The 22233-nt window shown below is 36.6% G+C and overlaps 1 protein-coding gene across 5 annotated transcripts in view; it reads left to right on the forward strand.

The window, feature by feature from the left end:
* Positions 1 to 22233, forward strand: part of MYO16 (myosin XVI) — a 386560-nt gene that overhangs the window by 273475 nt on the left and 90852 nt on the right. For all 5 annotated transcript variants that reach the window (XM_080577669.1, XM_080577670.1, XM_080577671.1 and 2 more), the window contains 3 exons: positions 6230 to 6382; positions 6952 to 7152; positions 19854 to 19929. In XM_080577669.1, the coding sequence (XP_080433795.1) occupies positions 6230 to 6382; positions 6952 to 7152; positions 19854 to 19929 (430 nt within the window). The remainder of the gene's footprint in view (positions 1 to 6229; positions 6383 to 6951; positions 7153 to 19853; positions 19930 to 22233) is intronic.

Consider the following 22233-nt stretch of genomic DNA (forward strand, 5'->3'; position numbering starts at 1 on the left):
TCCTAGGGAACGTGATGGAGCAGCTAATCCTGGAAACCATTTCCAGGTACATGAAGGAGAAGAAAATTATCAGCAGAAGTCAGCATGGATTACCAAAGGGAGTTCATGCTTGACCAGCCTGATGAATTTTCACAATGAAATGACAAGCCTGATCATAGAATCATTGAATCGTTAAGGTTGGAAAAGAACAAAAGAACTCCGAGATCATCTGGTCCAACCATCCGCCTACCACCAATGTTACGGTGACTCTGCCTCCCTGGGCAACCCACTCCAATTCCTAACCACCCTTTCTGAGAATAAATTTCTCCTCATTTCCAACCTGGACCTCCCCTAGTGCAACTTGAGGCCATTCCCTCTAGTCCTATCACTAGTTATCTGTGAGAAGAGGCCAACCCCCAGCTCACCAAAATGGACTCTAGTAGAGACTTTCCCCTCTGATATCTGTCAAGGGGTAAAATGAAAAAAATATTTAACTCGTGGTAAATAATGTATTTAGCTCTTGCATGATATTTTGCCTCTGTAGTCCTCTTAAGCTTTGCAAAGAAAGTATATATCAACCTTTTTTTTTTTTTTTTTTTTTAATAGGAAATACAAGCAATTTATCTGAGTTAGGACTGAAAGTTACTGAAGTAGCCAAATGTCTGTTGACTCCCATTCTACTCTATACCCATTAAAGTATGTATAGCATTATCTGTGTGATGCAGCAGAGTGATGAGAGAAGCATGGCTCCTGTAGCAGCATGGTGCTGCACTTCTCTTGCCATAGGAATCAGCTGGCTCCTAGAGCACACAGCATTGCCTGCTCCACTCAGTGCTTCAGTTCCAAGTCACTACAGTGAAGCGAAAGAGCTTGTACAACCCAGCTGTGTTCACAGGAATTTTAGCTTACTTTTATTATTAGGTGCTGTAAATCTTAACTTCTCAGGGGGTTATTTCTTTAGTTAACTCTGCTGAGACCTCCTTTGATTTTGTCATGTCACCTTCCCCAGCTAAAAGAGTCATAACATTTTTTGTTAATTGATTATTTTCCCTCAGCCATGAGCCTGTTTCTAGCTATCTAAATGTAAGGTCATGTTGCCTGTTATGTAGATAGATGGGCATGAATAGATAAAAGTTACATAAATTAACTTTTCTACAGTCATTACGGTCTCAGTGATAGCAGATGGGAGGTCACATACACAAGTGTCTGCATCCAGGCAGTCCAGAGGGCATTCCAATGTTTAATTTTATGCAGAAAAATCAGTCTTTGGTTTTGCTTGTCCTGAGCATAGACAAATGGGACTGTGGTCCAGTTAGCCTCCATGCACAAGATTTTAATATCCCTGTCAGGGAGCAGCAGGAGACAGCTGCCCCCTTGGTACCAGGGAGCCGGCCGTGCCCGCCCTGATGGGCACCATCATTCGGGGTCTGAACATGGTGGGCAGAGTCAGGGCTGGTAACGGGACCTGTTGCCAGCCCTTATGCAACAAGCAGCGCGCCAGGACTTGGGTACCATAAGGAGCAGTGGGAGATGGGTCTGGAAACTGACACTGCCATGGTGTCTCTGAGGCAGGAACTGGGTCCATGGACAAAATGTGGGTAGAGGTCCCAGGGGAGGCTGAGTCGGGTCCTGAAAATCAGTGCTCCCAAGGGGTCTGACAAACCTGTGCTATAATCTGTTCCTCAACCCAGTTCCTGAGAGCCTTTCACTCTGTATAGCTTTTGTCATGGTGTACCCTTGTTCCCTGTCAGTCTCATTGTTTTGTTTTGTGTTTTTTTTTTTTTTTCATTCTGCACATATTTTTTCATTTGTGCAGGATGCTGTTATCTGTGCAGCAGATTCAAGCAAGCCACTGAAAAGCCAGTGTTACTCAGTTTTAAAGCTGGCTACGTCAAAATTCTCACCATGTACCTGACATTAAAATACTTTTTTTTCTTAATCCTTTACAGTAAATGCTTTGTGGATGAAAATAAAATCTAAAATTTAGATTCCCAGCCAGATTCATTTCGTGATTGGTGAGATGCTGCGCAAGGACTTTTATTAACTGGTATCTTCTTTTTCACAGCAGCACCCACCCCTTTATATCCTACAGTATTGCTGGCCAGCAGTATGAGTGAAAAAGTCACTTGGAACTATTTCAATATCTCTAATTCCAAATTCCTTAAACCTGCTACCATGTTTGTTTCCTTGTTTGTTTATCATTCTGATGTGATCAGAGTCAAGTGGATGGGTATTTCACGTTGCATTGAAATACTATCCTTTATGAAAAGGTTTTGTAGACCCTCCCTTGTAGAAGGATTTTCGGGTGACAGCTACCCACAATAAAATTTCAATATAACACTGTTCTGTTTTACTCTGTTTGGGGAACATACAATGGCAACGGACCCCAAGACAACATGAATTCCCAGTGAAATAAAATTCTTCTAAAAGAGACACAGAAGGACTACGTTTGAATTTGTGTTGAAGCTACACAGAAAACAAGAAGTCTGTATTAAATCCCATTGCCCCTAAAAGGCAAAGGAAGAAATGTAATGGTTTATGGTGTTGTTATTTATGCATTAAAAATATTCTAATTGGTACTCTACATAGAAGATGTGGAAGTCTAGTAACTGTCACACACAGTACTAAAAGGGAAAAGAGATATTTTTTTTATTTTTCTCACCAGGGTAGCAGATACAAGGGGGAACGGTCATCAAGATACTTCTGAGGAATGAGTGATTACCTACCTTAGGTTTAAAAACATTTTTGGAATCCAGACTCAGTAAATAGAAGATTATTCTGCCTTCCATTATCTCAGAATTGTGTTTTTGAGAAAAGATAGAGCACATCCTTACAAATTAAACTTGGCATTGTAGCTCCATCATCTTGGCCTATAACATTTGCCCTGATAGATAGATTGATATGAAAGGTGTAAGCTTTACTCAATGCTCTGAATACACATCCCTTGGGAGAGCTCATTCTTCTCCATGACCTAAGGATGTAAATGAGTTTTGCAGAGGGTGATCACATCCATCTCAGCCTCACTGTCTAATAGTCACCAAGTTTTCTTTTCACAAATCTCCCCCTTTTTTTGCTATGCTTTTTCAAATAGTGTTTTCTATACACTGAGGAGTAAGGAAACAGGAAATTTTCATTAATGATAGGTGGTTTTCTGTCTTTGGGGTACAGTATGGTTTTGGTCTCCTACCTAAATTTGAATTTTGAATATACTTAATATTACTAACTGGTCAAATGCAGTAAAGAAAGCGAGGTCAAACTAATACTGTCTAATGTGATGAATACCTATTTGTTTTACTAAATGGCACTATACATATTTTTTCTGAACACTACAGTTTGGATGCTACTTCAAGTTCAGTTTGTTTAAATACTTTAACTTGGCCTTTTTAATTGTATTGTAGTGATATTCTAGGAGTACTTTTTAGTGAAGACTCTGACATGTAAATTGTATTTTTATTTTCACCTAGACGTGATAGTGAGTTAGGATTAGAAAGGAAGATAGGTGGAAAGGAAGATTTCTTACAGAAGAGACATACAGTGGAGTCAATAAAAGGCTTGTGACAAATAGTTTAACCATGTTTAATGACAAGAAGCACTATGGGTTATGTTGAGTAACTCTGCAAAGAAAAGCAATATACAATGCTAAGAGGTATTCCTGCAAAATTTATTTTATGTTAAAAATTGTGTTTTCTTTTATTACTACTACACTTCCATCTCATTTGCATGGGTGAAGTTAAATTCATGTGTTTTTCTGAACTTTTCACATCTTTGGACAGAAAACATCATTGTTTATATAAACTTCATATGACAGAGCAAAAGAAGATGGGTTAGCAAAACTAGTTTAGTTTATTTTCATCAGATTTCTACATTTCAGTTGTTTTAATTATTGCAGCAACCTGTGTCAAGCATTTATTTTCAAACATTCTGTTTATCTCCTTTTCTCAGCATGTTGTGTAAAACATTGAAATGGAGAAAGATGCAATCAGAGCTTCTTGCTTTTCAGCAGCCCCTGGCTGGTCTTCCAGTGCTCATTCTGCAGAGCTGCTGCTCACAACCAGTGCTAGACAGAGCAGCTTCGGAGAAGCTTGCAGTTTGTATAATAACTTGAGCTTGCTTTCTAGTGTGGTTTGCAGCACCTTATTGTCATTACGGCCAGCCTGCTGATCCGAATGACAGCGTTGCTTCTGTTACCAAAAAGCACACCAATGTACGCTATAATATACTGATCTGTAAAACTTATAATTATTTTTTTTTCTTTTACCAGCCCAACATGTTATCTGTGAATGTTTTAACAAAATAATATGCCTTTCACTACTGGCAGTTGAAACCAATATTATTTATCAGATCTTTTTAAAATTTGACTAAATCATTCTTACTCTCCAGCTGAATTTGTTTAGTTTAATAATTTTGCTGCACAGTCAGCACGTCAATTGTTTTTATGTGTTTTAGGATAATTGCAAATGATAAAAAGTAAAATTGAGTTTATAGTGATTTTGTCAACTTCTCTTATGGTAAAATAAGAGAAAGTGTACAGTTAAATGACACAGCTCTCTAAAGAACTCATTTCCAAATATACTTATACACAGCATGTATCATGTTGAGGCTTTACATATCCTGTGAAGTATAAACTTGCAATGTTATGTCTGCCTTCTAAAATAATGTTAAGGAGCTTCTGAAAAGATTTTGGAATTAGAATTTGAATTTGGAAAATGTTCAGCAAAGCATGCCTCAAAGTTAAATTTGCCTGCCTCAAAGTTAAAAAAGCTCTTTCAATAAAAAAATTAAATAGTACAAGTGAATTTTATACTTTCAGTGTTAACAAAATGAGATAATCTGAATTTTTATAAATCCCTTTTTTAAAAAATACTGGTATTATTTGAGGCTCCATTTTGTCTGCACTTTCATACATTGGTAAGGACAATTAGTAACAGACATTTGGTTATAAAATCTGGTTTTAGTTTTATTTCTTGCTGTTATTCACACTAGCCTACTTCATTGTAGAGCAAGTGCAAGTTGACTATACTAGCGTGAGGTGTTAATGGAAAATTCAGGCAGCTATTACACGTTACTTGGGTTCTTTTCCCTTACCTGAATGTTAAACCATGTACTTTTATGGTTGATCTAAATATCTCATATTTTTTAATATGACTTGCTGGTGGAATTGCTTTTATACACTGTATTCATGGAAGACATAGTTTATCGCCAAAACAAATATGTGACTAGTTTAATGTGAAAAGAGACTTTGTGCAGTTATTCCTTGCATGATTCCTCATATAAAGGGTTCTTCCAACCCTCTAAGAGTTTCTGTTTTCTTAATTACTTAGTGATAGTATAGCATTGGAAGAGATTTTAGAATTTCTCACTAAAATTACCGTTTTAATGTAAATAAAACAGTTCAAGATTTATTCAGCAAAGTTATTAAATGTTTACTTTCTTTGAAGATTGTGAACTTTGAATAAGATACAAAAGGTCCAGGAATAAGCTGATACAACCCTCACCTGTTTTTAATTGAAAACCAGATTCCTATTAAACTATTTATTTTACAAAAGTGGCACTACAAGTCGTAAAAGGCAATCAAAGAAAATATTTGAGAGGTTTTTATATTATTTATCTCTGCAGACTTTGAACTTTTCTATGGAAGACCATTTCTTGCCAACTTTCCTTTAGAATATCAATAAAATGGAGAGAGGCATTTAGTAAAATATTCCTCTTCATTCCTCCAAAAAACTTGGGCAAAACACAATGAGTTCTTCAGAAACTGTTTTAGACTTCAGTGATTGTATAAGTGGAAGCAGAATTTGAACATATTTGTTAATACTAAACTAACTACAAAATCAGGATCTTAACTAAATATGCAGTTATTTTTTTCTAAAACCGTGTTGCATCTATGTAGTCTTCCATGAATATAAACTGCAGAAGAATATTGAGTGTAACAACATATATTTAGAGTTACACCACTTCGGTCAATGGAATTAGAGTAAATTTGCACTGTTTCATAAAGCTGGTATTTGATAATTCTTATGTAGAATTCACAATTATGCAGACAGAAAACTGTTTATTCCCAATTTAATACTAATAGCTATTAAAATGTAAATTTCCCTAGTAAATTTTCCTAATATGTGGTCTAGAGAGAGAGAACATGTTGTGGATTGACTTTTCATCAAATTCAGTATTAGATGTGCAGTAAACCCTATACCAATGGATGAATTATCCAGTAAACTTCTAATACTATTTTTTCTTCATTTTGCAATAGCTGTGTGTCAATATGACCAATGAGAAGATACACCAATATATCAATGAAGTGCTTTTCCTACAAGAGCAAGCAGAATGTGTACAAGAGGGAGTTACCACGGAAACAGTATATGCTCCTGGAAACCATACTGCAGCCTTGGATTTTTTCTTTCAGGTAGTTTTCAGATCCACTTTACATCATGTGTATTTATACCCATACTCTGCATGTTAGACTAATATGAAGTTTTGTTTGCATTTCCTGTTTTTTGAATCTGAAGAGAAGGTTATGGGACCAAGGAAACCATGGAGAGGGTTGTCTGCTCTTGCAGCTTGAGGGCTAACAGATTTGTAATGAGCTAGGGTTGAAGAAGATGTAGCAGAAACTCTGCCCATATTGATTCACGTGTAGCATTTGTGTATCATGTCATGTCCTGAATGCAGCTGTAGTACTGACCAATCTCTGTTGTAAACTTGGCAGTTTCTTTTATGCCTGGAGCTAGTTTCTGGAGCAAAACTTTTAAGAAGGACATAGCACAGTTTTCTAAAAGATCAGCAATAATTATCAGTTTTGAATTATCTGATATGCATAGACATTGAGACTTACCAGAACATCTATACTGTGTTTTTTTTTCCTTTTCTTTCTATAATAGGTGATGTGTTTATCTATAGTAAATTACCAGCTGTGTTACTTCACAAGGAACAACGGAAATTACATAAAACCGAAACATTTATTTTTCATTTCAGAAACCATCAGGCTTTTTGTCAATGCTAGATGAAGAAAGCCAATCTAATTGGTCAATGGAACAGAGTCTTTCTAAACGCATTCAGTCCTACCTGGATACATCAGACACAAATACAGTTTATTCTTCCACAAAAGATGGGAATGGCAACCTTGCGCCAAAGGATCAGGGCTCCACCTTCACCATTATGCATTATGCTGGGAGGGTAAGTTGTTTGAATGATTGGTTACACATAGTTAATGTAAATTCTGTGTGGCCTGTCCAAATTCTGGTTACAAATAACAATTCACATTCTAATGATGAATTTTCAGAAATCAGCTTAGTATCTCAATGCAATACATGTATAGAATCGCTGGTGTGTACCCTATGGTGTTTTTTTTGGTAATGTTATGGAATAGGTAAATGTTAATCAGGACTTTTGTAGCAGGATTCAGTCTACATAATTCTATATGCTAAATTGTATTTTCACTGTAAGCTGTTTATGAAGAAGAGGGGTGAATCAGATATCTCAGCATAAATGTTTAATGTCATTTTAGTTGGCTGTCACTTTGCTTTCAGAAGTTGTTCCAGAACAGGATAGTTTCCTTGTAGGTCCTGTGCCATATATATAGATACCATGGATACCAGCATGAATCTAGCCAAAAAAAAAAAAACCCACATTTTTGCTGGCAAGTTGGCAGTCATACCTAAAATATGTTTGTACCTTTTTTTTTTTTTAAATCTCAGAACATGCTGTGTCTTTAAATCCAGCCGTAAAACAGGATGAATGTTTTGCATTTCCCCTCCTGCAATGTTTACAGGAAAACCATGATCAATTTTGTTAAATAGGCCTCTTACCCTTTTCTTTCCAATACTCCCTCATTTTCATATTCTTACCACAATGAACCACGGCTAAAAGCAAGCAGAATAGTTATGTGTTTAAATGGATAAAAATGTTTGTTTTATAATCTGACAGATTGTCCCCTCTGTAATTAATGTGACATGTTGCCACTTTTCTCTGTTCACAGTACAGTATTTGAAATGAGCTAATGAGTATAGAAAGTATGGACATAAACTGGGGTTCTCAGTTCTCTCTTTTCAAAAATTTCCACCGAAATCAAGTGAAAATGTAGACTGAAGGTTGCAGGAATCAGTCCTTGCATCTGAACAAATTGTTCTGTATCTTTTCACACTTTCCAAGTCTTAAGCAGTGATCCCATGTGCTATCTCTCCACTGATGAAATCCCATAAAAGCTTTGTGCCTGGCAGCTGTGTTTAGCTACTTTGCCAAGGAACCACAGCACTGTGATCATATGCACTGTGTTGTTTATAAATATAAATGTACTTGTTATTGGTTGATGACTTTACATAATAGGGGACTTTAAACCTGAGGTCTCAGGAAGCCTGGTATCACGCAAAGCCTGGGTTTTTCATGATTTAGTGGTGGTTTGTGACTTGTACCTCATCACATCAGAATCTTCTGTGGAAGCCATGTAGAAACTGCAGGTGCTTCAGCTTAACCAGACAAGTGACACCTAGATGCTCCTCTCTTTACCTGAGCAAGAGGTGGAAGAGGTGAGGTCATTGAGCAAGAAACTGGGCAGCTCTGATAAAGTCTTTCGATTAGAATGCATATTACAATGCTAACACAAATGTAAGAGCTTCGCTGCTCCTTACTGTGAAAGGTAGTTAGAGCAACCTTCTCTTCAGATGGTTGTCCTTGTAGCAAATGCAGACAGTTTATCTGGTGTGCTGCTAAAATATCAGTGTAGATTCAGAAGGGAGCTCTTTGTACTTGTTAGGGTAAGAACAAAAGAAATAGAGCTCTAATCCTTGTTGCTAAAGGTACTCCACTGGATGACACACTTTCTGCTATGATGAATATTTTAGGTGCAACAGATTTATGCTATTGAATACTCAGTCAGCTATTGCCAGTGGGTACACCTAGAAGTCAAGTTCAAGACTTGCCTCCAAGTCACCAAAAAAAGACTTGCTGTCTCTGTCATATCTCAAGGTAACATTATGTTTCCTGAACTGTCCAGAGCAAACGAGAAGACAGGCTCTGCATGCTTAGGCTTCTTTCACCAGATTAGGGTCCTTTGCAGCAATATATATGGGGAAAGGTCTATTTTGTGGCTCTTATTTGGCATCAGAAATGAAGTAGATGAAAGTGTTGGGCAGCATTCTGACGCAGGCAAATTTGTTCCTGCCCAATGATAGAAATGTGGTCATTATGAAAAGGATTAAGAGTGTTTGGACAGTGCTTAAATTCTTAACCTAAATACTCTGAATAACTCCCTGGAGGCTCTTCTTTCATCATGAAGCCTTCTACTTACACCCAAATTAATTGCCAAATGTAAGTAGTTTGAATACCTCTACTACTGGAACCCTTTTTTTTTTTTTTTTTTGTAGAAATGTGGGCACGTGGGGGTTAGATAACAGCACAGTGAAGATTTTCTGAAATTTATTAGCACTTAAAGTGATTGAGTTAATTGCTGACAGTGGGCTCCAGATGTCTAAATTCCTTTATAAATCTGTTGTTGTTCTTAGGTAAGGTGTTTTTTGTTTTGTTTTGTTTTGTTTTTTAAATGGAATTCTGTTGTAATTATCCAAATTTATCAGAATACCTCTAAAAAGCTTCCACACACTAGAAGACTGATACGGAAACAACAGCAAGGAAGCTGTATTAAAATCACGATCACAACAATAAGCAAATTTCTTGAGGTTGAAAACATTTTGTTTTATTCTCTAAAGGACTCAGTAGGACCATTTGTTCAGATCAAAGATTCAGGTGCCCAGTTCTGAAACTTAAAACATGAGTGGTAAGGGGTACACTTTTAATTAATGTGTGTTTTATCCTTGCATAGTTGTTTAGATTTTTTTTATTATATAGACTCTTGGTTTGACCTTTTCCTAATAATAGTAATGACATTTGATCTAAAAGTATGAACAAATAGATGGCTCTCCAAGTAATGTAAATTCACACATTCTTTTGAAGTCAATGGAGATCCTTTGGTTTACATTGGCCAAGGAATTATTCCAGACTGTAAGGTTGTTCTTTGCATCCGCATAGCAGTAAAATGCTCGTGTCTGTGCCAAAACAGAAAAGCTCCTGTGCAAGTGCTTAACTCCCCTTACTTTAATAGTGACTGAGCAAGATCTTTAAAGACACTTGCATTTTTGGTAATTCATGGAACTGTTACCAAGCTATCATAAGTTGAAGTGTCCAGGGATTTATTATAGGAATTTACATAAAATCTGATGATAGCATTGTTGTACTAAATTATTACACAAATGGATGGTTTTTTTTCCCAGACTAGCTATCTTCATAGGTTGAAAAAAAAAGGATATTAAATTATTATTTTTTTTTAAAAACTGCTGATGCTGTTCTTGAGATTGTGCTATTACTACATTTAGTATCTGTTTCATAGAAGTCATTTGTGATTTATACTTAATGAAAATTGTTAATAGATAGGACTTTTAAATACATCAGCTTTTATTGGCACTCAAAAATAAGAATTTCATATATAAAGTGACAGTATAGTTTGGCAGTTTTTGATAGCTATTTTTATAGTCTGGTATCAATTAAATGAGTCTAAAGCAAGAGAAGTAGAAAGCAGTCTTCCTCTGCATCATTACCTTCAGAGATCTCAAAATTTAAAACGGCGGGGGGGGGGGGGCGGGGACGACACACTGATTTTATTCTCACTTATGACAATTTTTCACTGACTGTAACTCCTTTTACTTGGTAAAGCTTCTCATTATTTACATGAGTATAGCTGAAAGATGAATCAGACCCAGAGGGTAGAAGAAGAATTACCAGTAAAATGTGACAGGTAATTGAACATGAAATTTTCACTTCTAGGCTTAATCATTTATATTCAGGTAATGTGTCCAGGCTGGTGTTCACAGAAAAAAGTAACACTGAATGCAGGCTTTATGTTAAACAGAAGTTGCGGGCAGACAGCCTGATTTCCCTAGGTAACAAAAACTGTAACTGCAATGTAGTTGCACAGTCAGTGTCAGTGTGAAACAGCTGGTAGTCCATGTCATCTACTGCAAAAAAAAGTTCCACGTTGGACCTGGTGTGGGCTTCTTTTTTCAATAGGTTATGTATGTAGCTCTAAGTCCAGAAAGAACTGGGTTCAGATACATTTACTCAGGTAGCTACACTTAGAGTTGCCATTTTAGCAACTCTTAAGTGCAGTTAATACTGCAAAAAGCAGCTATTGAAAATTCTGCCTTGCTGAAGAGACCTACTATTTTATCTTTAATTGAGATGCCAGACAGCCTTTTCTGTGAATGAAAGTGTGTTACTAGCTTTATATTATGAGGGAATTACAACTGACACAAATGTGTCCATGCAGTTTTAAGGACCTCTAACATGTTCCTATCTTAATGTTATGTAACTATTGTAGGAAAATAGTCTTTTTTTTCCCACTATTAAGTCTTTTTGACTGATTATAATCATGCATTATCAAGTATCACTCATTCCCTTATGTTTTACGCTCAGTAGCCTTCTCTAGGACTACATATGCCATATTGCGGTTCCAAGCCTAATTAGATTCAGATTATTCCAGAACAGGCAGTACTAAGAGAAAAAGAGAAGAGATAAGGGGTGAGAAATGAAAAAAAAAAATAAAATGCACAAGGTCAAAATGAACCTAGGAAGGCATACAGGGGGAAGAGATTCAGAAGAAAAAAGAAAAAAAAAAAAAAAAGAATTTGGAATTCCTGCTTGACTTTCTGGAGAAACAATACTTTAACAAAATGTCTGTGTATGATACCATTCTCAGAGACCTTTTTTTTTAATTATTTTTTATTATAATCTTGACTCCTTTGGAATGGAGAAAGTGGGCTAAAAGAGGAAACTGTGCACAAGTAAGCTGCTGCACATAGAAATCAATGTGTGAGTGAAATTTTTCAGTGGAAGATGAGAACGAATTCCATATTACACAAATGTGACAGAACCATCCTGTGGAAGAAAGGAAACATTTATTTTTTCTTTATTTCTCTTGAATTTCACTATTATGCCTGCACAACACTAGATCTGCCTTCTTCGGCAGTAGTATGATACAGTTGTTAACTCCATGATCACATGTTTAGCAAATGCCACTGCGAATATTAGTACTTGATCATATCAAGTATTTTACTTTATCTCCCAGTTTTAATTTTGCAGCTGAACAGACTCCTACAATGCCTTGATATATTATGAGTCTCTTCTAAGAGCCATTTGGTGTCTTGGTATCTGACTGCTGTAAGACAAAAAGCTTATCTGTTCAGTTCAGGCAGAAGGTAGAAAAGAATGATTCAGGTTTTGTAAGACTTAAAAAAAATCTAGTGGAAGGCTTTATCTGAAAGTTGTTTTACACATTGCCTTGAACATTGGCAGTCTGATCTCTTCTGGAAAAATTCTGCTCTTGTAAGGTATTGCTTTGTTTCTGATGTCTGGTGTGGGTATACTTAGCTGCTTCTTGCAGAGCCCATCTGCCTGGCAGCACTGTGAGAGGAGAGGCACGGTGAGCCCACAGCGCACACTGCCAGCTTGTCTGGAGGAAATAAGGTGTTTTGTGGGTGCAGTTGATCAATGCATCTAACCATCAGCTGAAACTGTACTAAGAATGTGTAATACCGAATCTCTATATACTTTTGTCGATAACATTAATATTTACATTGTAGGCTCTCATGTAATGTAAGGGCTTCACATGAATTACATCTCTGAACTGTCAGCCTTACTGATAGTCATGATTTTTGAAGCATAACATTCCATCATGGAATTTTCTTTAGGATTCAAAGTTGTTTTATTTTTTCCTAATTTTACAGAAGAATTTACATGCCAGTAAGTAAACCAGAAATATCTAAGCTAATATATTAGCTTAACATAATGCCAAGAGACACAGATTTACCTTGTAGCAGTATTTAACATATCCTTGTATGAGATAATGAGCTATATGCCCATTTGTTCAAGTAGCCTGAACAACATGTCATATTTTAAGCTTTGTGCAGTTTAAATTTATACTTGAATTAACAAATCTGGTAAGTCCCTTGTCAGTGTTTGCTTTGCCACTGTTTTTGACTTATAGTACTATAATAAACTGTCCAGACCAAAAGACCAACTGCTTTGCTCTATAAACCGGTGCACATAATGTCCTTTAAGTGCAGATCAATGTCTGTGCCATTTCTCAGCTATGCACATTTCAAAAATACCTCTCAGCTGTCAGCTCACCTTCACCAATGCAGTCATCTCTGAAATGCCTTATGTATCCCAGGCAGACTGTGAAACTGAACCTCTAAATCAAGAGACAAAAGGAGATGGATTAATCAATAAGGATGCTTTCATTTTCTCTATTTTTTCCCCAGGCTGAATCCCCAGACATAACAATCAAATCAGTCTAGTCTAAGTTATACCAAAGCCTATAAAGGTTATTTGACAAAGATTCTCTTTTTTCACACAGACAAGGTAGTAGTACTTTTTCTCCCTCCCTCCCTCCCTCCCTCCCTTCCTCCCTCCCTCCCTACCTCCCTCCCTCCCTCCCTCCCTCCCTCCCTCCCTCCCTCCTTCCCTCCCTCCCTCCTTCCTTCCCTCCTCCCTCCCTCCCTCCCTCCCTCCTTCCTTCCTTCCTTCCTTCCTTCCTTCCTTCCTTCCTTCCTTCCTTCCTTCCTTCCTTCCTTCCTTCCTTCCTTCCTTCCTTCCTTCCTTCCTTTTCTTTTCCTTCTTTGCTTTCCTTCTTTGCTTTCCTTCTTTCTTTCTTTCTCTCCCCCCCTACTTGGCCTGTGTCTCTTTCTCTCTCATTCTCTCCCCCCCACCCCACCCCCCCAAAGTAAACTTGATTTTGGACATTCACTTAAAGGTTCTCCTGAAGGAAAAAATAATAGAACATAACTACCGCCTCTCTCATTTTGTTTCTAAACATCTTCTGGCTTTAATATTCCACTATTTCTGAGTGTTAGAATACGACTGAGTTAGAGTGTTAGATTACAGACTGTTTTAAAGGTATTTAATTAGCTCATTGCTTAACAAAACTTGTTTGGAGCATGTCAGAAGCCCAGAGATACTGAAAAAAATGGCATACTCAGACTTTTAAATGCTATCACTCACATTTATGTACTGGTGGAAAGGTAGGAACTACAAGTGACTTTCTGTGCATTGAAATTTTCCTTGAACATGTTCTCAAAAAAATCTCTTTCAATTATATAAACTGATTATTTTCATATTAACTGAATTTGACAAGACATACAAAATGAGTTTCTGAGTTACATTTTACATTATTAATATTATTACTACGTTATGAAAATAGTAACATTTTTGGTTTGAACTATAAATGTAACCAAATGAACATAACATTCCAGGTGGCATTTTCTTGGCTTTTTTAATCTTCCAATTAACCATGAGTACTTTTGTCATACCACAGGATATGAAAACAAAAATTATTTGAAGGAATTGATTAAAAGTATGTGTAAAGATGGTCCTGTTGATAAAGTATTTGGGGAAATCGAGTAAACTTAGATAAAGTCCCTTGCTAAAATCAGATGATATGAAGAGGATACTTCAGGTCAGAAGTCACATTTCTGAGAGAAGATGTAAAATTGAATGTCATGAGGATGATTAATGAATTGAAGAAACAAGAGTATGTAAGAAGATAAGAGGGCCACGCAGTTCTCTGTGCACCTTTGGTGTGCAAGCCTTCTGTCTTCTGGGTGTTGTTTTTTTCCTCTTATTCTTATCTACTTGTTTTCATGACATTAAAACCAGGTGCACCAATTTAAATGACCAGAGAACAGATCTGACACAAACAGAATGAAATATTTTTTTCGCATAGCAAGGAACCAGTGAAACTCCTTGCCACAGAGTATTATGGGGGCCGAAAATGTTAATGAGCTCTGGAAACAGAGACTCATAGAGGAAACATCTGTCAAGAGATATTAACCACAAAGATGAGATACAGCCTGCAGATCCAGAGCTCCCTAATGGGCAGAGCCCTGGAAGATGAGAGGGGAACTGGTGGGAGGCAAAGTGGAAACATTACTCAATATTTTCCCCTAAATGCCCAAGGCTAAATGCACATTTGGCCTGCCCCACTACTAGTATGTTTAGGTTAAGCTCTCCTCCCTTCTGAACTTAAGGGAAGTAAATTCAATCCCTTTCTTGTTTAAATGTTATACTGAATTCAAATGCATTGTGGAACTCTGCACTATTTTTTAATAAAAACAACTGGTACAGGAAAGATCTAAAGATACTACTACTACTGTGTTACCCGTGGTTAACACATACACATAGGTTTACATACTGTCTACCCCTAAATGTCCATGGTGCAGAACAAGACAGAACAAACAGCTACAATAAATGGAAGTGAGAATAAGGGGTATGGTTTATAATACCAGAACCATGAGGTAAGCTAGTGTACATTTCCTGTCTGAACCACATAAAATTTGTATGGGGCTTTTCTCCTCAGAATAACTATACACGGTGCTCGAGTGCCAATCAGTGCAGAGTCCTGGCCAGTTTACTTTAGAAACCCAATGGAAAAAAAGTGGGGGAACTGCATGTGCTTTAGGCAAAGTGCCACCATAGGTTGGCATCTCTGATGGGGACATGATTAAATTAACAAAATAGACCATTTGGAGAGGACTTCTTTCTTTCTCTTCTGTGGAACTGACAATAAATATGGGACCCTAGAGTGCCATTTCATTGAGCCACTTTTCATGTCTTTAGGCAGTGAATTAATTTACCAATTTACTATGGGAAAAATGTTAGAGAGTTAGCAATAAAGGGAATCCTGTTAACTTTTATGTATTTTATGTGATGAGAGATGTCTTATGAATATAGTTCTAGAAGTTGATAATGTATTATACCAGTACCAGTACTGAAACTTCTCCCTGTTTCAATGTAGGCATTTTCATAGAGTCATAGAATCATTAATGTTGGAAGAGACCTTAAAGATCATCTGGTCCAACCATCACCCTACTACCAATATCACCCACTAAACCATGTCCCTAAGCACCACGTCCAGCCTTTCCTTGAACACCCCCAGGGACGGTGACTCCACGACTTCCCTGAGCAACCCATTCCAATGCCTGACTGCTCTTTCTGAGAAGAAATGTCTCCTCATTTCTAACCTAAACCTCTTCTGGTGCAACTTGAAGCCATTCCCTCTAGTCCTATCACTAGTTACCTGTGAGAAGAGGCCAACCCTACACTTTCCTTTCAGATAGTTGTAGAGAGCAATAAGGCCCCCCCGAGCCTCCTCTAAACAACCCCAGCTCCCTCAGCCACTCCTCACAGGACTTGTGTTCCTGGCCCTTCACCAGCTTCGTAGCCCTTCTCTGGACATTCTCCAGGGCCTCGATATCCTTCTTGTAGTGAGGGGCCCAAAGCTAACACAGTACTCGAGGTGCGGCCTCACCAGAGCAGAGTACATGGGGACGATCACCTCCCTGGTCCTGCTGGCTGCACTATTCCTGATACAAGCCAGGATGCCGTTGGCTTTCTTGGCCACCTGGGCACACTTCCAGCTCATGTTCAGGTGAGCATCGACCAACACCCCCGGATCCTTTTCCTCTACACAGCTTTCGAGCCACTCTGCCCCAAGACTGTAGCATTCTATGGGGTTGTTGTGGCCAAAGTGCAGGACCTGGCACTTAGCCATATCGAAGCCCATCCCACTGGCCTCTACCCATCGACCCATCCTGTCCAGGTCCCTCTGCAGGGCCTTCCTACCCTCCAGCAGGTCGATACTTCCTCCTAACTTGGTGTCATCTGCAAACTTACTGAGGGTGCTCTTATCATAATGTATAATCTCCCACTGCTATACTTACCTACTCGTCCCATCAATAGTAACTCTCTTCTTCTAATTTAGTCAAAGCCTAAGACATTCAATTAGGAACTGGTATTATGAATTTGTTAAGTAAGGCCTGTTAATTATCTTTTATGGACCAGTATGTTAGAACATGTACTTTAAGTACACTGAAAACTTACGCTTAAGTTAAACATAATAGTATGCTTAAATTATTCTAATAGTTTACTAGCTATATTGTATACTCTTAAGAGACACAGATAAAAATTATATGATAGTGCATCCATCATGGAAACAAACATAATTCTATTGTTACACCTTTTCTATGGCTGATGCCATACTAATTACGTCACTTGACAATTACTAAGTACAACAGATTATACACATCAAGACGTAATATTTTTCATGTGTAAGATAGCATCACATAATTGTCAAATGACCCAATGGAAAAGAAAATTAATGAACTGATTAGTATTACTAATCTTTATTATATATTTACAGCTTTATTAAATATAAAGGGATAAAATTTCCCCAAATACCTAAGGAGCTTAGGATATAGATTCAATAAGAAACTTAAAACAGCTTTTAGATAAAAATGTGGTCCCAAGGTAAAAACAAACAAACAAACAAACAAACAAAAACTGTGTTCTAAGAAGTTCCCATTAAGTTTCTGCCTAATCCTGGAGGTAGTACTACAGTCTATTTTTTTTGTTTGTTTTGTGAATTTTTAAATTCCCTTTGGATTCTACTACTATGCAAGCTAGAGCTGTTTATATCTACAGCTTGCAAATTAATTAGCTGTTTGTCTGTTGTCCCCACAAAAAAAAGAAAAGAAAAAAAAATGCCAAATGGCTATCCATTTTGTAGAAATGAGCTTTCTGCAAAATATCCCTTTCATTCGGAAAGTTACTGTGTAGTTCTTACCCTTCATGTAGTGGTCTAGTTGTGAGAGCTTTCATTTGAGAAACAGGAAGCACTGGTTTAGCTTCTGGCTTAACCTGAAGGGATGCAAATATGTAGACCAAGGTGGAGGATAGGGATGATATTAGAGTTTGGAGGAGAAGAGGGAAAACCGCTTCCTTCCCTCAGTTAAAGCTATGGGTGCATACAGCAAGAGTTCTAGATTAACAGAATATCCATAAAAATCTTAGCGATGTAATTATTGTTGTTCCATACTTCAACATAAAGAGGAGAAACAGTTTTTTTCAACCCTGAGCAACCCGTCCTCTCAAGCTAGCAAAACTGCCTTGGGAGGTAAGAAAGATAAATTCCCACCTCAGTCAGAGGAGGGAAATGCAGTGGAGAGGTAGGGAAATCTACTGTGTATGGCAAAGTGTGCATGTGTCTGCCACTTGGGCTGATTTTTCTCCTCAGAAAGGTAGCAGGCTTTGAAGAAGATCTAAGCTTTTGCGGCTAGATTGTCTTGAATCATGTAAATAGAATGTTTCTATCTTGTTTTCTGCAGAGTAGCATCTATAATGTTAGTAAACACACCTGCTATTGTCAACCACATTAAATTAATAATTATAAAAAAAAAAAAAGCCAGAAAGTTGATTTACTTGAGAGAGTGGTTGCAAGAAAGATTTGTGGGCTGCACTTCCGGGTGGAACTAGACATCTTTCTGGAATGCCAATTTAGGTGACTAAAATTCCAGGTGGAATTAGATATATATTTTCCGTACACTAGTTCTAGGGCATTTCCTGTTCAAGGAACTGGTGAATTCAGTCACATAACTCTCACTTGATGCTGAGCCTGAAGCCTAGAGAATCCTTGCTTCCATTCCACAAAACAGTCAGATAAAGGTTGGGTATCATCATGGTTAGGTGTTAAAGTTTAGGTCCATTAAAGGTTTGTAGCCATTAGTGTCTCTGTGTCAAGATTCATCTAACGAAATGTCCTTTGCTGCAGCTGGAGACTTGCATATCAGAGCTGGCCATCTAATCTACACGCATAGTTGGTGGATGGCAAATAAGCACTTGCTAAGGTGGAATGCATCCCATTGAAAAATAGGGCAGATGAGTCAGGAATATATTTTTCCTGCATGTATACAGAAGCCATGTGTGACTGACTGAGATGTAGGCACCCACACTTACACAAGGTGAGATAAATCCCATCATCTGTACACAGACTGGTTTTCAAAACAGGACATAAGTAGCACAGTTCCTTTTTTAAAGTTGTGCCCCAGGTCTGTCTTTAATATTAATTGCCATACTAGCCAAGCTGTGAACCATAATCATAAATTGTTGATAAGAAAATTCTGTTTTGCTGTTTTATTTTAATCATTCTGTTTTGTAAAATATTGATATTCTGTGCAAAATAAACATAAATTTAGAAATATGAGGACAAAGCAATCTGATAATGGTGATGCAAGGATTTTAATTGGTGTTTGAGGCTCTGTGACTGCATTTTGGTCTCAGTGCTTCTTTTCTATACAGTGGCACCTGGATAGGCTCAAAGTTAAAACAGACACTTGGTCATTTCATCATTTCATCATTTTGTATGCATCTTCAGGAACTCTTGCTGTAGCATTGGGTTTTCCTCACTTTGGTGTGCCCACCACATGTTAGAGTTCATCTGCATTCAGATGATAGATGGTGTAGCACTTGAAATGATGACATCAGTCAGCTAAGGTGATCCAAAACCCTTATGTGCATAGTTGTTAGATGGGTAAATGGATTTTTTACATAACCTGTAGACTGAATTTGCCTCCAAAGGCAATATAAATGGCTAGAGCTTGTTCTGAGTGTGAGCTGGGACCTCAGATTGATCTATAAGTGGTCTGTTACGGTCACTGTGAATAGACCACAGTGGTCTGGGACTGAAGATTACTACAGGGAAAGTAATGTTTACATCACTGTCTTCTATATGCTACACTTTTGATTGAGTCTTGCATTGTGGAAGTGTTTTAGAATCAGTCTGATGAAATTTTTGTATGCTTGCAGAGACACACAATGTTCAGCAACCAGTTCTTCTGGTTAGTATTGTTGGTGTTGTTAAGAAAAAATTGTAAGACACTACGTGGTGCCAGACTATAACTGTCAAGTGGAAGAAAACACAACTTAATTTCTACTGCTATAAGATTTTAAATAGGTGCTGCGATCATTACTAATGATGTCACAATATTTTATTATAGGTTACTTACGAAATTGCTGGTGCAGTAGAAAAAAATAAAGATTCCCTTTCACAAAATCTCGTATTTGTAATGAAAGGTAAGTAAATGGTTTTGTGGTTGCTGTTGTTGTTAGAAATCAACCTATTATGACTTCACTTCAATTTTCATTCATTTTTAGGAGAGTTTATGTATATTTTCTTTCCAGTTTAAAAAGAAGTCATCCTCATCTCTTTGAAGTATGTTCCTATTGTCTGAAAATTACTGTAATTTTGAAAGCTTTTAGAATCCATGAACATGAAGCATCTTTATTATGTGATGTGATGTAAAGAAATAAAAGATACAGTGTTATTGATTAGTATAAATTTAAAAAAAAATCATTAAGTATAACTTAAAACCTTTTAAAAAGAAAAACAAAACAAAACAAACAACAACAAAAAATGAAAATAGGGAAAGGAAAAAGGCTCCCAAAATCCTAGAGACTGCAGTGGGATGTACTTCACTGCTTGAGCGTGCTTTCTAAAAGCAGCATCTTGTGGGCGTTCTTGTTTTCCAATGAATAGATACAAATGTCCTTTGAAATACAAAATTAAATACTCTTCCATGTGCATATTGTATAATTATGTCCAATAATAATGCATCTCCATTTATTAATTAATGATTCATAATTGGATAATTAAAAACCTCATTCATTTAGTCTTTCTGTGAAGAAAAACAAAACATCTTCCTCGGGGAAATGTCATTATATCCTGAGCTGTTATTTGTCTTTGCTTCAACCAGTGCAGAGTCTTTTGCCTAATATGTTATGTATTTATATTTCTTTCAATAGAAATAGAGTTCTTTTGGAGGTAATATTTGTCTTCCAAATCAGCCTTGCTCTTACAATATATTGGTTTTTAGTAATTTTTCTGTGAAATTAGCTAAACCTTCTAGTAAAAATAATTGATGCAATTTAAAGGCAAATGGCATACACTGAGGATGAGAAAAGAAATGAAAGAGTTGATCTTAAATATAATCTTATTGATTATAGTTTTAGAGAAATTCCAGTTCTAACTGTTGCAACTTAATGCCAAATAATACAAGAAGGTGTATTCTCAACTTCCAGTATGTTCTACAAGAGAGAACATTCTGCCGTTCTCTTAAATAGTTTCCTTTTGCATTTTCATTGCTATTTTGTGTAATCATATATGCAGCTCTTAAAAGGGAAGAATGGAGGATTGGATTGCATATAAAATGTTTGATTTGCTGAGAGTGAGTATATATAATTAACAAGTCAAATAATAATAAATATAATTAATGGAAACATTCTGAAGGCAGAATTTTTAAAAGGATCTAAGTGACTTAAGCTTTTGAAACTTAAAATCTATTGATTGTCAGTGATGTATTTCCTTTAGTGTCAATTTTGTATGTTTTGTGTATGTATAACTTATGTGCTTGCCTCTTGATTTTCATTGACTTAAGTTTCCTTACTCAGTTCAAAACCTTTAAATACATTGACATCATAGAAGTCATTCGCATATATGTGTTAGAATGTGGAACATACCTGTCCTGTAGATAAATCAGGAGATACTATTAACATAGGTTTTATCTGTTTTAATTTGGAGGGCATAATTTTAATGTTTTTCCTAATGCTACTTATTACATTTATCCATATTTTAAAAATATGGAGGTTTACCATGTCCACTGCTTGTGCTGAAATTTATTAAGGTATCTGTTTTAGTATCTTTCTCATAACTTTATTATTCCAGTTAAGTCAGCAATAATAGTTGCTACATAAAAAGATAAACAAATCTATTACATTCAAACATCTAGTAAATGTATCTTCACACAGCTAATAATGAGCAAACTGAAGATTTCTACTTGCTATGCTAAACTTAATGACGTTACTTATGACCTTAATCCCATTAATCTTTCTCTTTTGTGGGTGTTGTTGTTTGTTTGTTTTTTTTTAAATTGTTTTTTGTTTTATTCACATGATGGGTGTGATCATAATGCCAGTTTGTTAAAAAAAATAAAAATTAAGGATGATTAAAGATGTATCACACAGCAGGTTTTCAATGCTTATTGGTGCTGTGGCAGTGCAAGCAGCATTTAATTACCATGTTCATCTTAAAAAGCCTGTGACCATAACCTTACAAAGGATAATTTAGTTGGAATTATTATAAAATATCCTATCTGTCTTTAAGTTCACAGATTTCCATTTACAAAAACATCTCTTGGAAGTGATTTGTTTTGTACTGTTTATTAGCACTGCATCAAAAATATGTATGTCATTATGTGTTTTTCCATCAGTGTTTGTAAGTGAGTCTTGATGTGGAGAAATATGAACCCAGCTTGGTACAGATCTGTCCTTCACCTAGTTTTTTTTGTTTGTTTATTTTTTTCTTTTATCCCTTCCTATATT

The sequence above is a fragment of the Anser brachyrhynchus genome (genome assembly GCF_964034855.1).
Source record: "Anser brachyrhynchus genome assembly, chromosome: 1".
NCBI lineage: Eukaryota > Metazoa > Chordata > Aves > Anseriformes > Anatidae > Anser > Anser brachyrhynchus.